Source organism: Vipera berus (assembly GCF_964194415.1).
Source record: "Vipera berus genome assembly, chromosome: 2".
NCBI classification, from domain to species: domain Eukaryota; kingdom Metazoa; phylum Chordata; class Lepidosauria; order Squamata; family Viperidae; genus Vipera; species Vipera berus.
This window is the reverse complement of record NC_138203.1, coordinates 249,799,613-249,822,368: the sequence shown is the minus strand read 5'-3', so window position 1 is coordinate 249,822,368 and position 22,756 is coordinate 249,799,613. Positions and strand designations below refer to the sequence as shown.

At 41.9% G+C, this 22,756-nt stretch overlaps 2 protein-coding genes across 3 annotated transcripts in view; one reads left to right on the top strand and one right to left on the bottom strand.

Moving 5' to 3' along the window:
* The window catches only part of SHQ1 (SHQ1, H/ACA ribonucleoprotein assembly factor), a 108,276-nt gene extending 104,950 nt beyond the window's left edge, over positions 1-3,326 (bottom strand). Inside the window, exon 1 of one of the 2 annotated variants that reach the window (XM_081321522.1) lies at positions 3,096-3,326. The gene's annotated coding sequence lies outside the window, so the exon portion shown is untranslated. Of the gene's footprint in view, positions 1-2,708; positions 2,727-3,095 lie in introns of those variants that run through there. The other variant, XM_081321521.1, reaches the window with a different exon arrangement.
* Positions 3,327-4,404: 1,078 nt separating this feature from the next.
* GXYLT2 (glucoside xylosyltransferase 2) overlaps positions 4,405-22,756 on the top strand; it is a 30,750-nt gene continuing 12,398 nt past the window's right edge. Inside the window, exons 1-3 of the mRNA XM_081316853.1 lie at positions 4,405-4,856; positions 18,617-18,809; positions 19,047-19,178. Of these exons, the coding sequence (XP_081172979.1) occupies positions 4,561-4,856; positions 18,617-18,809; positions 19,047-19,178 (621 nt within the window). The 5' untranslated portion in view covers positions 4,405-4,560. The remainder of the gene's footprint in view (positions 4,857-18,616; positions 18,810-19,046; positions 19,179-22,756) is intronic.

Genomic DNA, 22,756 nt, shown 5'->3' with positions numbered 1-22,756 from the left:
AAACAATGCAACAGTGATCATATAAAGCCAAAATACACTTATACATGTGTAATAGCGATATAAAATAAACAGGAGTTTTAAAAAACTCATATATAGGTAGCCAACATTCGTTTCTGACGATTCAGTTACAACAGGCACTGAAAAAATGACTTACAACCAGTCCTTGCACTTATGACCATCATAGCATCTCCACAAATCAAAATCTGTGTGCTTGGCAATCAGCATGTATTTATGACAGTTGCAAAATTTTGGGGCTCCTGTGTCCTTCCCAGCTGGCTTCTCACAAGTAAATGGGGTAAGCTGGATTCGTTTAACACCCATGTGGTTAACAAGTGGGAGGATTCTCTTAACAGTTATGGCAAAAAAGGTCACAAAATTGGGCAGGATTCACTTAATAACTATCTTGTTTAGCAATGGAAGTGCCTGTTGCAATTATGGTCATAAGTCAAGGATTACCTGTATACTGTTAAACTGAAAAATACTTAAATATTTAAGAAGCTCCAAAATCCATAATTTGTATTAGACAATTGTCTCAACCAGCTGCCTTAACACCATCATTTAGTATTGCACAGCAGACTTTTACCTAGAAATTATCCTGTGTTATCAGTGAGTTCCAGATCTATAAACAACATATATCAACTGTACCCACAGCTATATCACAAAACCATTTCCTCCCTAGAAATGATGAGAAGACACCTTCCTAAATAAAGGAAGATAATCCCAAAACACACAGAGGATATATGCTACATCACCCCTTCTTCTTCAAAACATTAAATCTTCTAGCTTAAACATATTATACCAATGTTACAATGGCACTTAACCCTTTCGAATATTCAATATTTCTGCATAAATATGATCTAAAACATGATGGGTCTTTCACACAAGTCCCAAAACTATATAAAGAGAAACCAATTAAATAAATGAGGCACCTGTTTATTTACTGAGGAAAATGATCCAAAGGTACATATTTGTGTGTGGAAAAAGTATGTGAACTTTCGCTTTCAGGAACTGGTGACTTCTTCCTCCACCCCCTACAGCAAAAATTGCAACTAAACATTTCCAATAACTGTTGATTAGTCCTGCACATCAGCTTTGAGAAATTTTAACCTATATTCCTCCTTACAGCCGAGGGAAGATGGTGAAAATCCTTCCATCAACTTCAGGTTCTTCTGTAACATTTTTATAGAATTATAGTCAGGACATTAACTATGCCACTTGAAAACATTAACTTGGTTCTGCTTTAACCATTATTTTGGTTAATGTGGCTTGTAGTTTTGGATCATTATCTTTCTGCATTACCCACTTTCTCCTGAGTTTTAGTTCATGGACAGACCAATATTGGTCTCTACATCTCAGGCCCATTTTAGCTTGGGCAGATCATGTGCCTCCTACAAAGGAATTTGCCCAAAAACTTGGGGGTTCCTTATAAACATAAGTTTGTACATTTTTGGAAAAAAATATACTAACCTTGTTTAACACAAGTTTAGCATTCTTTCAAAAGAGTTCTAGACCTCTGTTAAAAAAAATATAATGCTCACTTCAGACCATTGCTATTCTTGTGCTGCACAGAAAGTTGATTTAACCCCCTAGAGATCCAGATAAACTGCATTCCTGATTCTCATCCTGGTTAGTGCATTACAGGTAGTCCTAGGCTTACGACCACAATTGAGCCCAAAATTTCTGTTGCTAAGCAAGACTGTTAAGTGAGTTTTGCCCCATTTTACAACAGTTGTTAAGCGAATCACTGCAGTTGTTAAGTTTGTAACACAATGGTTGTTAAGTGAACCTGGCTTTCCCATTGACTTTGCTTGTCAGAAGCTCGCAAAAAGTGATCACATGATCCTGGGACACTGAAACTGTCATAAATATGAGCCAATTGAGAAGCATCCAAATTTTGATCAAGTGACCATGGGGACGCTGCTGCTGCAGCAGTCACATAAAAAACTGTTGGTCACGTTTTTCAGTGCTGTTGTAACTTTGCTTGGTCACTAAAAAATGGTTGTAAGTCAAAGATTTATCTGTAACGAGGCATTTCACTTTTCACTTTTACTACTGTTTTCAATACTTGAAAAGAAGTGCTGCCCTTTTTCCAACAGACTATTTCTGGCAGTTGCCATCCTCGCTGTTTCCTGGCAGCACCAGGCAAGGTTGGGGCTCACTCATCTTTGATTGACTGCCTCCACCCTGCACATCTCTAGCTATTTGGACTGACAAGTCTGGGGTGAAGCAAGGAGGGGATACTTTGTGAGAGAGGAAATGAACCCTTGAGCATCCATCAATCATTTCCACGTATCCAACATTAAAACTGTAGAAACGGCACTATTCGCTAGCCTGGCTATTTAACCATCAATTTAATTTATGCTTATGCACTTTTCTGCAAGGGTTTTTTTTTCTTTGAGAGCCAATTTGGTGTAGTGATTAAGGCATCAGGCTAAAAACTGGGAGCTCAAGAGTAAAATCTTGTTTTAGCACAAAGCCATCTGAGTGACCTTGGGCCAGTCAGTTTCTCTCAGCCCTAGGTAAAAGGCAAATCACTTCTGGGGATTAAAAAAAAACTTTGCCAAAAAAAAAACTTGCAGAGATTTGTCCAGGGCAGGCTGTCTCCAAGATTCAAACTGGAGTGAAGTTTAGGGGAAAAAACAACAACCTTCCTGCCAGCTGATAGGCTGTCTGTATCCTCAAGTCAATGAAAAATTAACCCTTGCTACCTTTGTAAGCCTATTTACACATACACACACATCCTTGCTTCCATGCTTTTGGAGCAGACCTCTCTGCTCAACCTGGCAACTTCCAGATATGCCGGAGTTCAATCCTATGATTCCCATCTAGGCCAATAGTTGCGGATGTTGAGCTCTGTAGTCGAGCGTCTTATAGGAAGGCAACTATACATGGAAGCTCTGAGCCGCTGCCCACCCTGCATTTGGGGTGAAAAATGAAAGATTACCGTTATTTATTTATTGCCCCTTTCTCCGTGGGCTGCTCAGCCTTTCACCTCTGCGGCAATTCCTTTCCGCCTCCTACAGCCTTAATCTATACGCCGATCAATAAGTAAGGAAACAAGAATGCCACAAATGAAACCCCGCGCCAACACTCACCCACCCGTAGAAGCTTCAGACACCTCCGCTCGCAGCTTCCCACGTTTCCACGGTTTGCTTCTCCGCCTCCAGCCGTCCGATGCTCTGACGGCGACGAGGCTCCCTACGGGCTACAGCCTCCTGCCAATCCAATTGCTCTTCCTCAATAGGAAGCCGCAAAGCGAAGAAGGCGGGCTGTTGGAGAGGCGGATTGAAAGATCATTGGAAGAGCCCAACCAATCAGAAGTGGTTGAGCTAGCACGAAAGTGATACGGATGCTGGGGGGAAAAAAAACAACAACGAACGACCCAGACAGCCAAGGGCTCACGTGACAGATGCCAGGGCGGGACGACTACAGGCGTTCTGTTTCTGCGCGTGCGCGGCATCGGAGCTCAACCTTCCTTCGGTTCTGGTTGTACGAAGAGAGAAATGCGGGAAATCAGCTTAGCGCTGGCTAGCCTTTGTGCCTGACTGTTATTAACCCTTATACCAAAACGCCTGAGCGACGTAGGCAGGATTGGATGTTAAAAGTTGTTACCGTCTCGCTAACGGCGTTTAAGTCATAGAACCTAAGCTGGACAAAACGGGACTAAATGATTCTTATCGGGGAGGTTTTAGTTGCACGGGGATTCGGAGTTGTTAAGAGTAGCATCCCCTTGCAACATCGACCCGGGCAAATCTGCTGAATGACAGTTCCTAAACGACGCCAAGAATTTTAAAATGAAAAGTAGGATATGTATGTATGTATGTGTGCGTGCGTGTGTGTGAGTGCGCGTCTGTACGGGTACCGTATACTTTTGAGAGCGAGCATGAGAATTTCATTTTTTTAACGTGTGCCCGCGTGTTCCCAGAAAAAAAGTGACAATAAAGCTTATCGAATGAGAAAATGAGAGGCTTACGCGAGAATTTCATTGTTTTAACGCAGGGGTCTTCAAACTTGGCCCTTTTATGACTTGTGGACTTCAACTCCCAGAATTCCTCAGCCAGCAAAGCTGGCTGAGGAATTCTGGGAGTTGAAGTCCACAAGTCATAAAAGGGCCAAGTTTGAAGACCCCTGTTTTAACGTGTGCCCGCGTGTTCCCAGAAAAAAGTGACCATAAAGCTTATCGAATGAGAAAACGAGAGGCTTAACGCGGCAGACCGCAACGCGCACGCCGCCTGGCCTAACCCATGCCCGCTACAGCTGCACGTTGAAGGCCGCTCTGCCCCCCCCCCCACTCCACTCCACTCCACTTTTGTAGCCGCGGTGGTTTTCTGAACTTTACGGTAGGGTCTCCTTGGCCCCGCCCCGCTTGGCCGCTGAGCTGCGGGGCCAGTGTGGCAGCTGCGCGCCGCCAACTCCCTCCTTTGCGCCCGACGCTTCGGGCGGCGAGAGCGAGCGGCTTTAAAATGTCAAAGCTGGATCCAATTTGCCAGCGCGGGAGCGGGAGGACGAGGGGGATGTCTCTCCGCCGGGGCTGAGGCAGCCTCGCCTGCCTGCCGGACGATGAGGCTCTCTTGCAAAGTGGTGGCCCTGGCGCTCTGCCTGGCGCTCCTGCTGCTCCTCTACCTCTTGGTGGGCAACGCCGACGAGCCGCCTTTGCCAGCGGCTGGGGAGAGCCCTTCGGGGCCCGTGGCCGCCGGGAACGTCGCCCCGCCGCTCCAGACTCGCTTCCGACCCGTCCGGCCGGCGGAGCCAGAGAAGGAAAAAGCAGTTCAGGTTTCCAAGCGGGAGCCACGTCCCCACCGAAAATCGGGCAAACGCAACGCGGTTCGAGCCAGAGGAAAGTCGGCCAGCCTTCGGTAAAGCCTTCCGAGTCGAGCCTTTTGAGCCTCGATGGCTCGGGGTTCATCGGCAGTGTCTCGAAGCAAAATGGGTGGATGGGTGGGTAGGGCGTTTGGGGGGAGATGGGGCCTCTTCCTTCTCTCGGCTCCTAGGGAGGAAACCGGGTTTCTTCCGAGAGGTACGCCCTGAGACATGCAGGTACGGTAAACTCCGTGGGTTTGGTTTTGTAAGAGAGGGGGGGGGGAAAGTCCTTGAAAGTTTATCCGATTGCGGTTGGAATTCTTGTTTGGGGGAATTTTATTCCAAAATGCAGATTGATGCTCTCTGTATACTCTCAAACGTATGAAAGATGCATGGCACAAGCATACTAAGCCAGAATGCGGTTTGGGTTCAATATGTTAAAAGAGTCCCAAAATCATGTTTAATGTGTCATTTAATAATCAGGCTGTGGTGGAAAAATGTAGATTTTTTTAATGCATAATTTGTACACCTGCTGATTGTATGTAATGATGTTAAAACTGCTCCCCACTTGATGCAATGCATTTAAATAGCCAAGTACCAATTACAAATGTTTTACATACGTTTATATTAATAACCTTTCTGGAAAAGGTCATAGAGAAGGCATGGGCCTTTAATACTTTTATATAGCCAGTGAAGAACCACATCTTCTCTCTCCCTCTTTCCTTCTCTCTCTCTTTTTCTGGAACATACATATATTGCTCATAGCTGCAATGTTTTGTGATGTGGGCTCACAGCTGTATACAAGATGTTAAGCAACCTTTAGAGACCCACTCAATCCCATTATAGTCCTTAATCTGTGGAAAAAAATAATCAAAAATAATTTTTGAAAGATAACCCTCTTTCCTGAAAATGTTTCTGTATAAGCAGCTGAAATCCTCCATGCTTAATTCTTTGTTTCCTCAATGTTTATACTCTTCTCTGCATACTATTGTTTCACTCCTAATGGTTTTCCTATGTAGAGATCATAACAAAGTTTTGAATTACTTGGAAAAGACAACATACATTGGCTTCTTGTCCTGTATATCTGTTCCAATTAAATGCTTGTTGTAAAGTTCATAACTGCTAGCATATACGTTGCTGAAAGCTATGTGGGAATTTGTCAGCAGTTTCCCATTGGAGTTTTCTTATGTCTGCTCATTTGGAAAAAGAAATAAAGAACCATGGCTTAGCACAATGTATGAACTAATAGAGAGCCAGTTTGGTCTAATAGTTTATTTATTTATTTATTTATTTATTCAATTTATATACCGCCCTTCTCCCGTAGGACTCAGGGCGGTTCACAAGGTATTTTAAAAAACATACAACAATTACAAAACTTAAAATCAATTAAAAAGAATTATAGAAACCTTGCAATAAAACCCCAGTTAAAAACAGTTAAAATCCCAATTAATATCCTCAGACCAGGCCAGAGAGCTCAAAGAGCCAGGTCTTCAGGTCCCGGCGGAATGAACGAAGGTCAGGGGCAGTCCTAAGCTCTACAGGCAGCTGATTCCAAAGGGCAGGCACACCCACAGAGAAGGCCCTCCCCCTGGGTATTGTCCGCTGGCAATCTTTTACCAGCGGTACCCTGAGAAGACCCTCCCTGTGGGAGCGCACAGGACGAAGGGAGCTTGATGCTGGCAGCAGGTGTTCCCTCAGATATCCCGGACCCAAGCCATTTAGGGCTTTATAGGTCATCACCAGCACCTTGAATCTCACCCGGAGGGCAACCGGAAGCCAGTGCAGTTCGTGGAGCAGAGGTGTTACATGGGAGTATCGGGAAACCCCCATCACAACCCGCGCGGCTGCATTCTGCACCAGCTGAAGCCTCCAGGTGGTCCCCAAGGGCAGCCCCATGTAGAGAGCATTGCAGTAGTCCAACCGGGAAGTCACGAGCGCATGAGTGACTGTGCGCAGGGCATCTCGGTCCAGGTAGGGCTGCAACTGGCGCACCAGGCGAACCTGGGCAAAGGTCCCCCTGGTCACGGCTCCTATATGGTCTTCAAAACTGAGTTAAGGCACTAGGCCAGAGGTCCCCAACCTTTTGGGCACCAGGGACCCATTACAAGGAGAGAGGTTTTTCTGCGGACTGGAGGGTGTGTGGTTTTGTGTGCTTCCTGCAGATGGGGCTTGGCTCGTTTGTGTGGACTGGTTGCTGGCATGCTGTGGCCCGGTGCTGGGGTTGGGGACCCCTGCACTAGGTTAGAAACTAGGAGACTTGAGTTATAGTCCTTAGGCATGAAAGCCAGTAGGGTGACTGGGCCAGTCACTCTCTGTTGGCCCAACTCAACTTGCAGAATTGTTTTTGTGGGGAAAGAAGAAGGAGGAGGAGCGTTAAATACGTTCACTGCCTTGAATTATTTATAAAAAAATAAAGGCAGGATATAAATAAAAAATATCCCTGTCCCAGGTCCGTGGGAAGGACTTGATAGGTGGATAAAAATGCCAAATCTAGTCTAAATATCTGGCTGATCACAACAAATCATAATATTAAAAAGCCACACTTAGCTTCTCAAATTTATTATCAGAAGCATGGAGGTTGAACTGGAAAAGAAGAGAAGAGCAATAGAGATGGTGAGAGGCTTAGATGTTAAATCTTCAGGATAGTGAAAGAATTGGGTGTTTAGCTGAAAGAAGAGAAAGCTAAGGAGAAGCATGATAGCTGTCTTACAATACTGTTGCAGGGAAGAGGGTGTAGATTTATTCTCAATAGTGTCTTAGCATAAAGCAAAGACCAGTTATTGAGATGCAAGCTCAAAATGAGATGCAAGCTCAAAATTTTTGACCATGAGAGCTATAAGCAGCGGGGACAGGTGCATCCTAGAGTTATTTTGAATGTTCTACCATTGGAGTTTTTCAGCAAAAGGTTGGATAGACATCTCTCCAGGATAATGTGAGGATTTCTGCAGTGGGTGGACTGAACCACCATGGTTCCTCACAACTATGACTTGGATCAGGATATTGGCGCCAAAGCATTTTTTTAAAAAAAATACTTTAGTTTTTAAATTTATATGCCGCCCATCTCACTATCAAGTGACTCTGGGTGGATTCCAGTGCCATAAATAATAAAATAAAACAATTAACAGGAGGAAAAAAATTAAAATGTGGACAGTAAGAGTTAAAACGTTAAAACTAATACTAAAGTAAATACAAGAAGCAATGCATAGTTGGTTAGAAGTGGGACCTTCTACCAATCTACTAGCCACCTCCAAAATGGGACTCCCCCATTAGGGTCCCAAGCCAGTTGGCTGAGCCAGATTTTCTGGCTCTTTTGGACGGTCAAGAGGTGGGGGCATTATCTCACCTTGGGAGACATTATATTCCAAAAGACAAGAGCCATGTCAGAAAAGTCTCTTCTCCTGGACCCCGTCAACCACAACTCTTTGGCCAATGGGATCCAGAGCACGCCCCTTCTCCCAGAGTGAATGGAGTGGGCCAATCCCATTGGGCTGAGATGATTCCTTAGGTAACCTGGACCCATGCCGTTGTTGTTGTTAGCTGCAAAGTCGTGTCCGACCCATCGCGACCCCATGGACAACGTTCCTTCAGGCCTTCCTGTCCTCTACCATCTTCTGGAGTCCTTTTAAGGTTTAAGCTCATACCTACTGCTTCAGTGACTCCATCCAGCCACCTCATTCCCAAAGCAATAACTTATTTTCCCCATGCAAATAATGCTAAGCAATTTATTGCCCAGCCACCCAAAAAATTGCCATTAGTTTATCCAGCTTAAAAGCCCTATTTTTTTCCATCCAAATATGGAGTGAGCCTTATTTTTACAGTATAAAAGATCAATCTTAAAAAGCAGCTCTTGATTTGTTCATTCTAAATGGTTCCACTGATTACCAAATGTCATGACAGGTGTGTGGCTTTACCGATGCTCGTATGATAATGCAAGGTTGAATAATTAAACAGTTAACATGTCTTCAATGAAGACATTAATTACAGCTTTTTAAATAACAGCAATTAGAAAAACATACTGCAATTTATGCCTGTTATGCTACTTAAGAAAAAATAGGGTGAAAAAAATGCTAGAAAATAATAGGCTTTTAATTTGATAAAGTAGAAATAATTGCTGCATGCTTTCTCTGGGTTGGAATAAATTGCTCTCTCGCCCTCTTTCTAAATCGGGGTGACCTCATCTATCAAATAAAACCAGTCTGCCTTTGATTCACAATTGCACAGAAATGTTCTGAATGAAAGAATGTCCCATTCTCTGAGATCTTATTCTTTACCCTATTAAAGCTCTGGGTTCCTAACTACCCTTATATCTGATTGAGGGAGAAAAAAAACACTCTTTACTGTGACCACTCATGGATGGAATTCAAATGGGTGCATTAAAAAGCAGGATCAATTTCTGTTAGCTGTTGTCCCTCCCGGTGTCATTTTTCTTCAGAGTATATCTTAGATGATCAAGAACATTTCAGCCAGTAGCAAATGAATACATTACTGTGGGGAGGGGAAAAAACAAACCCTCTGCTGGAAAGGACAAGTAAGGACCCAACTTCATACTGCAGTTAAGCTGACTTGGGAGTGGAGGGGAAGAAGGATAAAAGGGAAGCCAGGGCTTTTTTTTTCTCATAGAAGGCTCAGAATGGAGTTCCGGCACCTTTTTTGGATGGAACCTTGTAGAGTAGGCAAGGTGGGTTGTATGACATGTGTGAGTTCCGGCACCTTTTTCTTTTACAAAAAAAAGCACTGTACCTCCTTTACATGTGAAAAGATCAAGGCTCTGCTTGTTTCAGCTAAGGTGCTGGAGACTTACATGGACATGTTTCCTTGAAAGAAGTTGGAAGTGGTTTGCTACTGTGCTCCCACCCAGCGCTCACCGGTTCTGCTGCTTAACGCTTTTTTTGAAGTGAGCCCAAATAAACTAGATGCTCTCACACGAACACAAGCAGAACCCTCACCTTGCATCTGAAAGATATTGGAAAAAATGGCAGGGATTCAGCAGCATTTCTGTGCTGGTCAAGCAGTCAGATCAAAGACAAAGTAGGAGTAAGATAGAAGTACAAGACTTTTCCTTTTTCATGCTGAATATAGCAGAACTGGGGTAAGTGTCTATCACAAAATTGGTGTAAGGGGAAGCCTCCCATTTAGCTGAATAGAAAGGAAAAAGCAACGTAATTAAGAATCACTACTTTCAATGCCACGATGGAGTGTAGCCTGTGGTGCAAATCAGCACTGGGTTTTAGCAATGCCAACTCAAAAAAAAAGAGGGACCACCCTTTAAAGTTCAGAAAGGAATTTCAGAAGAAAGGCACTTTGCTTAAAATGGTCTGTTTCCTGCATGCATGTGGAAATGCACAGCACTATTTCTCTGACTGCTCTTTAGAAGGCCAGATCCTGAAGCTAAAACTCAAATACTTTGGCCACCTAATGAGAAGGAAGGACTCACTGGAGAAGAGCCTAATGCTGGGAAAGATTGAGGGCAAGAGAAGAAGGGGACGACAGAGAATGAGGTGGCTGGATGAGGTCACTGAAGCAGTAGGCGTGAGCTTAAATGGACTCCAGAAGATGGTAGAGGACAGGAAGGCCTGGAGGAACGTTGTCCATAGGGTCGTGATGGGTCGGACATGACTTCGCAGCTAACAACAACAACATTTCTCTTTATAGAACGTTAATGGCTAGCTGAATGTGGACCTTTGGTTCCCATCTTATTCAGGGACTTTGTGCTATGAAGAAGCAATGTGCGTGCAGGGGATCTGCCAAAATATTGTATCAAGTAGTTTGTGGCAGGAGAAGAGGAAGTGTAGAGGAAGGGGAGTCCAAATAACCAAGATGGATTGGTGATAGGAGGCTGGGAGTTAAGGAGGGTGTTGCTTGTGCTGAATTCTTCTTGAAGGCTCTGCTGTCCTTGACTTTCAGTCATACTTGGTTTTTGCCACCGCGTTGGAAATCTGATCTAATTTGTCAGACAAGCTTTTAATGCTGTTTGGATAAGACAAATTCTCATATGCCCAGCTCAATCTTCTTGATTCCCGAACCAGCAATAGCCATCAGATGCAAAGAGAAGGTGCACCTTAGATCTGAACTCACACTGCTGGCAGCACAGAGTATCTTAATCCAGGTTATAGTAGCAGATAGAGGATCGGATGGAGTCTTTGCCCTCATATGCTCCTGTCCCACTGCTTCATAGCTCTCATAGTCAAAAATTACTCCTTATTTTGAACTTGCATCTCACTAACTGGTCTTTGCTTTATGCTCAGATTTCCAGTGCAGAATTCCATACTCGAAAATGCTGTAACACTACCATATCTGGCAGATTCTGTTTTCAGATGGGAAAAGGTAAATGTATTTCTCCATTTGTGGGTGAATTCAGCTGAGCAGGAGGCATTCTTCTTTCCCACTGCATCATATCAAATCTGCAACATGGGCAGTAATTCACATTTGGTGGACTCATGGTTATTTCATTGGATGTGTGGTGGGGCTATCCTTTCATGTTTCTCTGCCTTTTATAGCAGTGTAATCTTCCCCTGTTGTAGGCTGAAATGGGTGGTGTCTGGTAGACATGGTACCCTTACACATCCTTATCTCTCTTCCTTGCATACAGGTAATCTTTGACTTACAACTTGTCAAAATTACAGTACGTCCCCCACAAAATATTTATGACCTAGTTCTGGAGTTATGATGCACTGCCCCACAGTCACATGACTGCATTTTGGGCACTTGGCAACCAGAGTGCATTTATGGCCATTTGTAGTGCCCCACAGTCACACAACTGTGATTTATGACTTTTTGCTGATAACCAATGTTTACTTCTGATTTGGTGGCACAGTGGTTAGAATGCAAGTACTGCAGGCTACTACTGTGGACTCCCGGCTGCCAGCAGTTTGGCAGTTCGATCCTCACCAGCTCAAGGTTGACTCAGCCTTCCATCCTTCTGAGGTCGGTAAAATGAGGACCCAGATTGTCGGGGGGCAATAGGCTGACTCTAAACTGCTTAGAGAGGGCTGTAAAGCACTGTGAAGCAGCATATAAGTCTAAGCGCTATTGTTATTTTCGGCAAAAACACCCCATAGTGAACAATGAGTTCACTCAGCGGTCACAGCGGTCACTTACCAACTGAAGAATCACTTAACAATGGTGATTCACTTAACAACTGCTACAAAAAGTGATCCTGAAATTGCTTTATAACCATCACAACGTGCAATCATAATGGATAGACTCAATTAGGGTTGTAAGTTGAGGACTGCCTGTATTGCAGAATTGCTTTGCTAGTCTTGCACTGAAAAATGAATAAGAATAAGGGAGGATCTCTTAAGGGAGGAGAATAAGAACTGATCTCCTAAAGTTGATTTTTATCTGTTTGTTTCCTAAAACTTACAATATTGCCCACAATGCCTAAACTGACAGGTACTTTGTTCTCCAGCGTTAGCCCTCTATCATCTTGTTTTTAATCCAAAAGTATATGGAGCATGACCATTTTGTCTAAATTTCCAGCAATTGAAATAATACCAAGAAAAACATCCAGTATTTATTTCTATTTCATATGCAGGCTAAATATGCATGTATAATACTAGGCAGTCCGTATTATGGCAGCCCTGAACATTATATACAGTTTTGATCATATAATGATTACATGTAACTATTACAAACTTAGATGATGAGAAAGAAGTTGCTAATCATTGCATTCTGCCTTTCCCTGAAATTTCTGTGATTTTGCTTTACAAATTAACGGGGGGGGGGGGGGACCAGATTCTGACTGACAACATTCTTGGCTTTATCAGGTCATTTATTTTCTGCAATTGTTATAATTGATCTAAAATGTTCTCTGAAAGTAATATGAGAACTATTCAAAATCTTACAGAATCAGTTGTTCTAAGGCTTCTTTCACGTTAAATAACATTGGTATGTAGGTGTAATTCCCTGCTGAAAATTACACAGATACAGAATCATGTCGCAATCTGTTGCTAAGCTGCTGGCATGTATCCCCTTCACATTAAAATGTTTGGTCATGTGCTTTATTGGCACTTGTTATTGGCCCCTTCCAACTTGTCTTTCTCCGGGCACAAGAGCTTGACAGAGAAATCAACAGGGTAATAAAACTGTCTTAGTTCCAGTCTAGTCCAAGTTTACGGATATACCATGTTTCCAGGTAGTCATTGAAGTTCCATGGGACAGTTGTTAGGTTCAGGTGAATGGTCAATATTTACAGGGTAGATAAAATTTTAAGTCAAGCCATGGAAAAATGTGATAATTTATGATTGCATTACGTATTTATTTTTTTTGCCTAATCTATGAATCATTCCTTTGAAAGTTTTCATGTCTGAAGTGATATGGGTATCCCATTTCATATTTGATCTTAAGTAGCTTGTTCACATATGCAAATTATTCCTTGATGTTTTACATATAAACACATGAAATTTAATGGCACAGTTCTGGTAATTAGTTATAATTACTATTGATTTCATGGATGGTCCTTAAAGACATAGTCTTTTTCTATTGAATTTTAGATCTAATCCTGTTATAAAGGTTTCAAAAACTTTGTTTTCAAATCAATTGAGCATCCTTAATTACCAGAGAAGTAGAGTGTGGAACTAGCACCAGAAATTTAGAAAGAGCTAATGTTTGACAGATTAAGTATGGAATCAAACAATGGTTCTAGGCTACAGAGAATTATCAGCATTTCTCAGCTGCCTCTGAGAACTATCAAACGACTAGTGAAGTGTTGATTATTTTGTCAAGGTAGGAAGGAAAAGCCTGTGATTTACGGCTTTGTGGTGTTATAAAGGCTAACAGCAGTGTAGTATTGGTGGAAAACAATTTGCACATAGTATGTTCAAATTTCAGGGCATGCTTAGTGACAGCAAATGCAGCACAATATCCTGACTGTGCTGCGCCATAGAGCATCAACTCAGCTCTGGGTAATTAGCGGCCTTAAAAGATTTTGGCTTTTTGCTGGTATTAACTGACTCAGTGTGGTATGTTTCCAAGGCACTTTGCCTATAAAATTGCTCACATCTGCTTTAAATTGGACTCCACATTTTGTTGCATAATCATCTTGGAAGATATCCAAAATTTCAGTCCAATCTAGTTGAATTTTAGTTGTTCAGGCTGAGAATTCTTACAGCTGTCTTCTGTGCAACCTCTCCTTTAAATCCTTGCCCACCGAAACGAATTGAAGCTTGACAGATCATATTTATCAGAACATTGATCATCCTCAAATATGAGTGCTCTTGAGCTGAAAGAAAAATAGCCATTTAACTATTTTCATTCCCTAAACCAAGGGTGTCAAACTGCCGGTCCGCGGGCTGGATGCGTCATGGCGAAACTGTGCCCACCCCATTGCCGGCAATGGAAAAAAAGTTGTGATACATTGTGACACGTCACGTGATGTTGCGAGTTTGACACCCCTGCCCTAACCTGTCATTTTCTCTTAGTGTCAAATCCAAGTTAGCAAGGCAGGAGGACAGAAGGCTGGAAGCAGAAGAACATCCTTCTGCCTTATCCAGAAACTCCTCAACTTCTCTAATGAGCCTCAGCATGGACAGGCACATTTCCACTTTCTTTTCCAGCAGCACAATGAGTTTGCACTTGGTACAGATGAACGAGGGATCCACTGAGGCAGGAACACAAACATAGTGCCTCCTCTGCATATCACCAGAGGTAAGACCTATCCACATCCAGGAATCCCCCAAAGATTGTGCAGCTGCAGACAGTTCCTCTCTTCAAACACTCTCTTATATAGACACTAATGGAACCCCCCCAAAAATTATCAGATGAAGTTCAACTTCTGTTGCTTGCAGTGTCCTTCTTCTTACTTGCCAGAAAGCCTAGTGTGCAAATTATTTCAGCAAATTAGTAGTTAGTGTTCCTAAAGAAGAAATGCTTGCATTTGATAGTTGTATTGTATATATCTTGTACCTAGGATTTGTTATGACCTGATACTTTACTTAAAAGTCTAAAAGTTTAAAGAAGTCATTTGAGGAAATAAAAGGTTTGAGAACAATATACAAATAATTGTTTGGCTATTAAGCTGCTGCTTAACGTTAGGTCTGCCTGCAATACATCTCAGATTTTCCACAATCTATGAATGAGGAAGTAGACCTGCTTTGTGTGACTAAGTCCTAGTTGAGTTAAGATGGTGTGTTCCTGTCTCATAAATATCCTCCTGGGGTTTGGTGTGGCAGTGGCCACAAGCTTAAACAGTGCAGGTAAGATGGTTGTTGCAATCCCTGATGCCCTTTAGAAGCTAGGAGATATCTGTGGGCTGAGGGTTGAGCTATGAGACAACTTGGGAATTCATCCCCATCATGACAACCATGGGTTTGTCCCATGCCATCATGGCCACAACTCATATGGGTAGCCACACATTAGGCCTTGTTTTTGTTTCAGAACAGATGGCATCTGATTGGAATATGGTGGAAATTAACACCTGCCTTTTTCATGGGCAGATGTTCTTTGCTGTTGGGATGAATAGGGCTACGGATCTCTATAGGAAGGATGGACCTATTTTTTTTTATTCCATTTATATCCCGCCCTTCTCCGAAGACTCAGGGCGGCTTACAAGCTTAGCAGTAGCCTTCATTCTATGTATATGCCTGCTTATTAGGGCTTTCACACACACCCCAAGTGGCATTATTACAAAGTCAGCTTAATTGCCCCCAACAATCTGGGTCCTCATTTTACCTACCTCGGAAGGATGGAAGGCTGAGTCAACCTTGAGCCTGGTGGGATGCGAACCTGCACTAATTGCAGGCAGCTGGTGTTACTTAAGGAGGCATTAGCCCACTACTCCACCAAGGCTATTTGACTACTGTTGGGCATATAAACCTGTTGGAGTTACATATTAGTGTCAGTAACAAAAGGAATAAAACAAATGCATTTAAATAAGATGTATAGGAATATTCCACAGTTCAATTTTCCTGTATTTTCAAAGATAAAAAATGGAGACCCTTGGGGAATAAAACAAAGGTTTTCTCTTGATTTTTTTTTTCAGCCTCTTTCTCTCCCCACCTCCTCCCCTTCCCATCCCAGGAGAGTAGTTTCTTCTGAGTGAACATAAAATTGAATTTTGCTCTGCCTATGTTTAGGATTGTAGTTTAAGCTACGTGTAACAAAAACATTGCAAAGTATTTTCATGCTGCGATTGGCATTGGTTTCAAAATAAGCGCGATTAACATAGACTAGAAGATATCTGGGGCTGTTTTTAGCAGATAAGTGCTGCTTTCTCAGGCTTTGAAGTGATTGGAACCTGATAGGAATCAAGCTAAGGATGACTGAAATTCATCTAAGCTTCCGGGAAAGGGAAAACTATTCTATTAAAATTGGTCTTTTGCCAGAGAGTCCATAGGAGATCCTGGCAACAGTGAATCTACTTGGGGACCTGAATAGTTGGTATATAGCCTTTCCCAGAGCATACTTTTTGACATGGGGAAGACTGCTCTCTGCAATTTTTCTTCCAGGGCTTCACATATCACTGTTTGAAGTGCTTAATGCTCTGAGTTGCATAGGCTTGCAGTCCTTCTTAAGGGATGTCATGTAATACAGGGCTTTTCAACCTTTTCACCCATTGTACCACTTTTAGGATATGGCAACATCTGAGTACCACCAGTTGCCTAGCTCCAGCCATCTCTTGCTTAGGCTTGTGCGGTGCTGCCACCAGTTCAACTCATTCCCTTCCCCCGCTACCACTTTTCTAGGATGGTCGCATACCACCTGCCAGGTGCCAGTGTACCACAGGTGGTACCCGTACCACTGGTTGAAAAGCCCTAATAGAGGCACTTGTCAAATCCTTATTTTTTAATTTTCATACTGACATTGAGAATTGTCTCCGCCACCCCATGATTCTGTCCATTTCACCCCATCCTCTTCAAAGAACCTGCATAGATTCTTCTTATGAGATTAGTGATGTGAGTCTTAAAGCTTCGGTAAAATTTTGTTTTTGCAATTTTGCTGGGTATAGGTGCAGTATCTAGCCATCTCAAGTAGAAGCAAGGAAAGAAACTAGCAATCTGTTCCCTAATTGTGTTGATTCAGAAGTTCTCACCAAGGTCTACGCCACCTGTGCTTTTGCTGAAAGCTTGCCACCATTACTGTGATGGGAGCTAATAGCAACTTATGTGTATGTGTATCTGTTCACAGCACAGAGATAATTGTTGTGGTTTGCATTACCTCTCTTTTTATGCCTTTTTAAATAAAAATAATTTACTTTTGTTATGTTTTGTCTTTTAAAAAAATAGCTAGATCTAAAACTTAATAAATGTAAATGTTAGGTATTTCTTTGGCTAAGGGCACCATGAAAGTTTTACTGAGACAATAAGGATATAGTGAACCAAGAATGTTTGTGAATCTCTGCTTTAGATCCAAATTCACATCTCTGAGGAATATAAAGCTTTCCACACTTAATGTAAGGCCAAGATACGGTTGTGGAGCAATTTCCAGATTATGGCCTTGAAATTACTAATCTGGAAACTCCAAGTAACTGGAGTATCTATTTATCTGCTTATCTGGATGTATTCCCTCTACTGTCTTCAAAGACTGAGGTAGATAACAAAAACAGTAAAAAGGACATTTGAAATACTTCAATAATTCAATTTTGAAGTTGAGTTTAAAAATCTAAAAATGCAACAGATCTTAGGCCCTCCAAGTGTGGCATCCAAGACATCCTGAGGTTTCTAAGAATCCAAGGCTTCGGCATAAAATTTGTGTTCTGATTAAAGGGTTATTGGCACATCAGACTGTTAGGGTTTTCCATGCTTTAACAGGAATGCATAGGCAGCCAAGTCAGTGTTGCATTTTTGGTATAGAAGTTGATTTACTGACACAATTAAGAAAAGCCTAAAAGAAGTGGGCAAAAGGCATAACAGGAGGGGGAAAGAGCACACAACCCAGAAGCAACCAATTATGCACTTTAATAATTCAGTAGGTTTTTCACTAATTGGCTGGAAAGTAAATACTATTTGCACAAATGCCTTGTGCCATTATTTATCCATTGCAAAAGTAGAGGTTTAATTAAGACAAAAGCCTATGGACTTTTAAGCAATTAATTCAATATATTGCATTGCTGAGCTAGTGAGGTGCTGAAGTCTAATGTCCCTTAAGGCGCAAGTAGATTTATGTTGCAATATGGAGCAGCAGTTATTACTAGACATTTTAGTTTCTTGGTGAAAAAATATGAGCACTTTTTAATGAATGAAATAATCTCAAGACCACTGGTATTTTGCACTACAGGAACCAGGATTCACTGCTGAGAAACATATTTTCAGATTAATAACATTATTCTAAATAAACTCTATCTGCATGTCAATTCTGGGCATTTCAGAAGATCTTTGAATTTGTGGTCAACATGGTGTTAAACAGGGAGCTGCATTTATTGCTAAGTGGTAATATCAGTAATTTAGGTTTGTAAGAAAGGGTAGAATGATTGAAGGCTGTGTGAAAAAAAACCATTTAAGTAACTCTGCTTCTTGAACAGTGAGACCTTTGGCATATTTGCAAATATATCTCCAAAATCAGGAAGGCCGCTGACTTAATGTTAGAGCCATTTTCATGTCTCACTTGTGATTGTTTTCTGAAACAGCTGAAATTACTATTTTTCTTGATAACAGTAAATATATTTTTGTTGCCTCTGCTATGTGGAATTCCTTCATACAAAAGAACCCAAAGTAATTTTGAGAGAAATGACTTGAGGAAGATGTTATCTTAACCCACATGTTGGTTCAGTAACCTAATGAAAATAAGCTGTGACAACTTCTTCTAATATATATTTCTTTAATCTTGGTACCTCTTAAATGTTGATTATGATCCATGTACATTTTTTAACAATTACTTTTAGGAGACCAAGGGACCAAAAGCATTCTGCAGCCCAGTTTTCTTCGGTGCAATGGATGCATCTTGCGGTTGTAGCATGTGGCGACCGGCTGCTGGAAACTCTCAACATGCTGAAATCAGCAGTTCTCTTTAGCAACAAGAAGCTCAAATTTCATATATTTGCTGAGGATTCCCTGAAGCCAGAATTTGAGAAGAAAGTGAGTCTCTTTCAGTGATTTCTTTGTTTAAAAGCAACTGCTAAGCCTCAGATTTGTTTAAAAGACTACAATTCAGTTAGAAAGCTTGTCAGCCCTAAGTTAATGGTGGCTGTACTTCTGCTCCTAATCTCAGCCTTAATTAGTACATGGCTTGAAGATATTTGAATAGCATTTCTACTCCCATAAAGGCACCCTATCAGGAATGCTAATACTTCCTTTCCTTCTTGTGCTTTGCAGTTAGAGGAATGGCCTAACTCTTTCTCAAAGAAGTTTGAATACAATGTCTACCCAATCTCCTTCTCAGTTGGAAACGCTGAAGAGTGGAGAAAATTATTCAAGCCGTGTGCTGCCCAACGCCTCTTTCTTCCGGTAAGGTACTCAAAATGTCATATATGAAGCTCAAAGACAAGAGGCTTTGTTGTTCTTAAAATTAGAAACTTGAATGCAAAGTGGTATTATGGTCCTTTTAGCCGCAGTTACTTTATTGTCCTGGTCTATCTTTTCAGAACAAGGAAATCAAGATCATAGTTCCTTATGTTTGCGCAACTGAAAACAGTATAGTAGCAAACTAAAGAGGTGTAGCACAGCGGTCCCCAAACTTTGTGGCTTGGCAGCCCGGCTGGGGGAGAAGGGGAACTGGGCTGCACGAGCACAGCTTGATTTATGCAAATTGAGCCGGACGAACACGTGCACGCCAGCCTGCCACTCATGCAAGTTAAGCTGCGTGCTTCTGCATGCCGGCTTGCTGCTCACATTTGCCCGGTTCTGAATAGCCCACAGCCCGGAAGTGGGCCATAGCCCAGGGATTGGGGACCCCTGGTGTAGCAGATAACATCTAATTTGTCTCAGCCAAATAGAAAAAGACAGGGATCTTGACTGGTGATGTTTTCATGCTTCATTGGTTTTCAAGATTTTTATTATGAGGATAGGTCAGAAGGGTATCGAGTAGATGAAAGTATCATTTACTAACTTTGTGGTAAAAAACCCCACAAAAAACTGTCTGGTTTTCTTTAGGCAACCATTCTGATCCAATTTCTCCTGGATACGGTTCCACAATATCCATCATTCTCATGCCTGCTGGGAAAGATGGAACTTGTGAACTAACACATACTGGGATTATTTGGAATATTCATTGTACCTATCCCACTCCCATAGTGTAGTCAAGAAACCTGGTCACCAAGACTTGGGACTGACAGCAATAGATGCATTGGAAAAGAAACTGATGCAGTGTGGACAGTGCATATTTATTCAACTGGTTCTGATTCTGGTTCAGATTTTGTTGTTGTTAGCTGTGAAGTCGTGTCCGACCCATCGCAACCCTATGGACAATGTTCCTCCAGGCCTTCCTGTCCTCTACCATCTTCTGGAGTCCATCTAGGCTCACGCCTACTGCTTCAGTAACTCCATCCAGCCACCTCATTCTCTGTCGTCCCCTTCTTCTCTTGCCCTCAATCTTTCCCAGCATTAGGCTCTTCTCCAGTGAGTCCTTCCTTCTCATTAGGTGGCCAAAGTATTTGAGTTTTAGCTTCAGGATCTGGCCTTCTAAAGAGCAGTCGGGATTGATCTCCTCTAGGACTGACCGGTTTGATCGCCTTGCAGTCCAAGGGACTTGCAGGAGTCTTCTCCAGCACCATAGTTCAAAGGTCTCAATTCTTTGGCGCTCAGCCTTTCTTATGGTCCAGCTTTCACTGCCATACATTGCAACTGGGAAGACCATAGCCTTGACTATATGCACTTTTGTTGACAGGGTGATGTCTCTGCTTTTTAGTGTGCTGTCTAGATTTGTCATGGCTTTCCTCCCGAGGAGCAAGCGTCTATTAATTTATTGGCTACAGTCCCCATCTGCAGTGATCTTGGAGCCCAGGAAAATAAAATCTGTCACTACCTCCATTTCTTCCCCATCTATTTGCCAGGAATTGAGAGGGCCAGATGCCATGATCTTAGTTTTCTTTTCTTGGTTCAAATTACCTATGATTAATTATGGCTTGAAGATTGTAAGTAGCACCCAATTAGGAAAGGGCCTTGGTAATATTTGGGATTGTAGGAAGGCAAAATTTAACTTACTCCTCCATAAGCTTCATGTCTGAAGAATTCTCTGCAGATGCTGTTGCTTCTTGAGAAAATTCTCCAGAGATCCTAGTGGGGGATTTCCTCCGTGCATATATAAGCTGCAAGAAGGATTTTCCCATCAAGTCTCAGCAGGAGGAAATTAATTCACCTCTGTGCTTTCTGCTGTTGTGGCAATTACCCACTCCATCCATTGAAGCTATGAGTATTTATAATCAATGAAGCACATAGTGACTTCTTTGGGGCGTTCTTTGGTTTGTTCAATTATCCAGCATGCATCAGCAATAATGTCTTATATTTTTTGGCCTTTTCTAAACACAGCTTGAACATCTGGTGTCTCTTTTTCCATGCAGAGCTCTAATTTGCATTGGATGATCCTAAGTATTATTTTGCTAGCATGTGAGATTAAGGATATTGCATGATAGTTTAGTTGCACACCGTTAAGTCTCTCTCTCTCTGTCTCTCTCTCTGTCTCTCTCTCTCTCTCTCTCTGTCTCTCTCTCTCTCTCTCTCTTTCTCTCTCTCTCTCTCTCTCTCTCTCTCTCTCTTTCCCTCTCCCTTTTATGTTGGAATGTAGATTGACCTCTTTCAGCCTCTCAGCAAATTCTCCAAATTTGCTGGCGTAGCTTGCTTACAATCTTTACTGATTCTTCTTCTGCTGCTTGTCATAGTTTAGTGGGTATTCCCATCAATTCCTGTAGCCTTGGTAATCAGTGGAGTGCAGATCTAATTTCATCTTGTGTATCAGAGGTTCTCATAAGTAGGAAATACCATCTGAGCTACTGTTGTACAGTATTTCAGTATATTCCTTCCATTTTGTTTGTTCTCCTTTGAATCAATCATTATCTGTCAATTGGTCTCCTTTAACGTACCATTTCCAAGGCTGGAACTTGCTTCTGGATTCACAGATTTTTTTTAAAAAAAAATTCCTTGTATTTCCATGTCTGCTTTCACCTTCAGTGTGTTTACTAATGTTGTTGTAATACTGCTTCTTGTCTCTTCTAACAGCTCTCTGAAACTCTTGGTTAAGATTCTTTCTGAGATTTTTGTTTTCCTTGGCTTTGGCTTTCCTTCTTGGCAACTTCCATTGGTTTGTTCTGTTTCCCAAATTTTGGCAACCCTTTTTCATATTCATCTTTAACAACTTCTTTAAGTTCACTTCATAATTCCTTTGGTTCTCTATCAATGAGGTTTATAACTTCAAAACATTTCCTGATGTTCTCCTTGAAAATGGTGGGTTCATGATCCTACTGTGAAAGCTGAGTAGCTTTCTTCTTTGGCTTTCACTTGAAGCTTGTTCGTGATCTGTTCCACAGTTAGTACTTGACCATTCTTTGATGCTTTAAATGTGCTCCTCCTCTTTAAGTTTTACCAATAATATAGTGAATTGTATTCCTATGTTTCTTTTTATTTCTGTGTGATAAACAGTGTGATCTTGTGTCCAATTCTACCTCATCTGAATTCGCTGATGTCTAAGATGTCAACTTGTAGCCATTTCATCTTTCACTGTGTTGAGTGTATCCATGTTTGTGTTACTTGTGTTCCATAATCTCAATGTAATTCTGTCATTGCAGCTTCTGATGGTTTTTTGTATAACAACACCAGCAAGTAGATATCCCAAAGGCTTTCATCTAATCACATCATAAGCACCCTTAGTACTCTGAAAGTGCCTCAGCTTTTTTTCAGTAGCATCTTGAAAACCATCTAACCTGGGCGGCCCCTCATTCAGTAAAATGAGGAACACTAGATTGTTGTGGGCAATATGCTGACTCTGTAAACCACTTAGAGAGTGCTGTAAAGCCCTCTGGAGCGGTACGTAAGCCTAAGTGATATTGCTATTGCTATAAATCATTTTATGTTTTCTGTCCATGTGGTTTGCT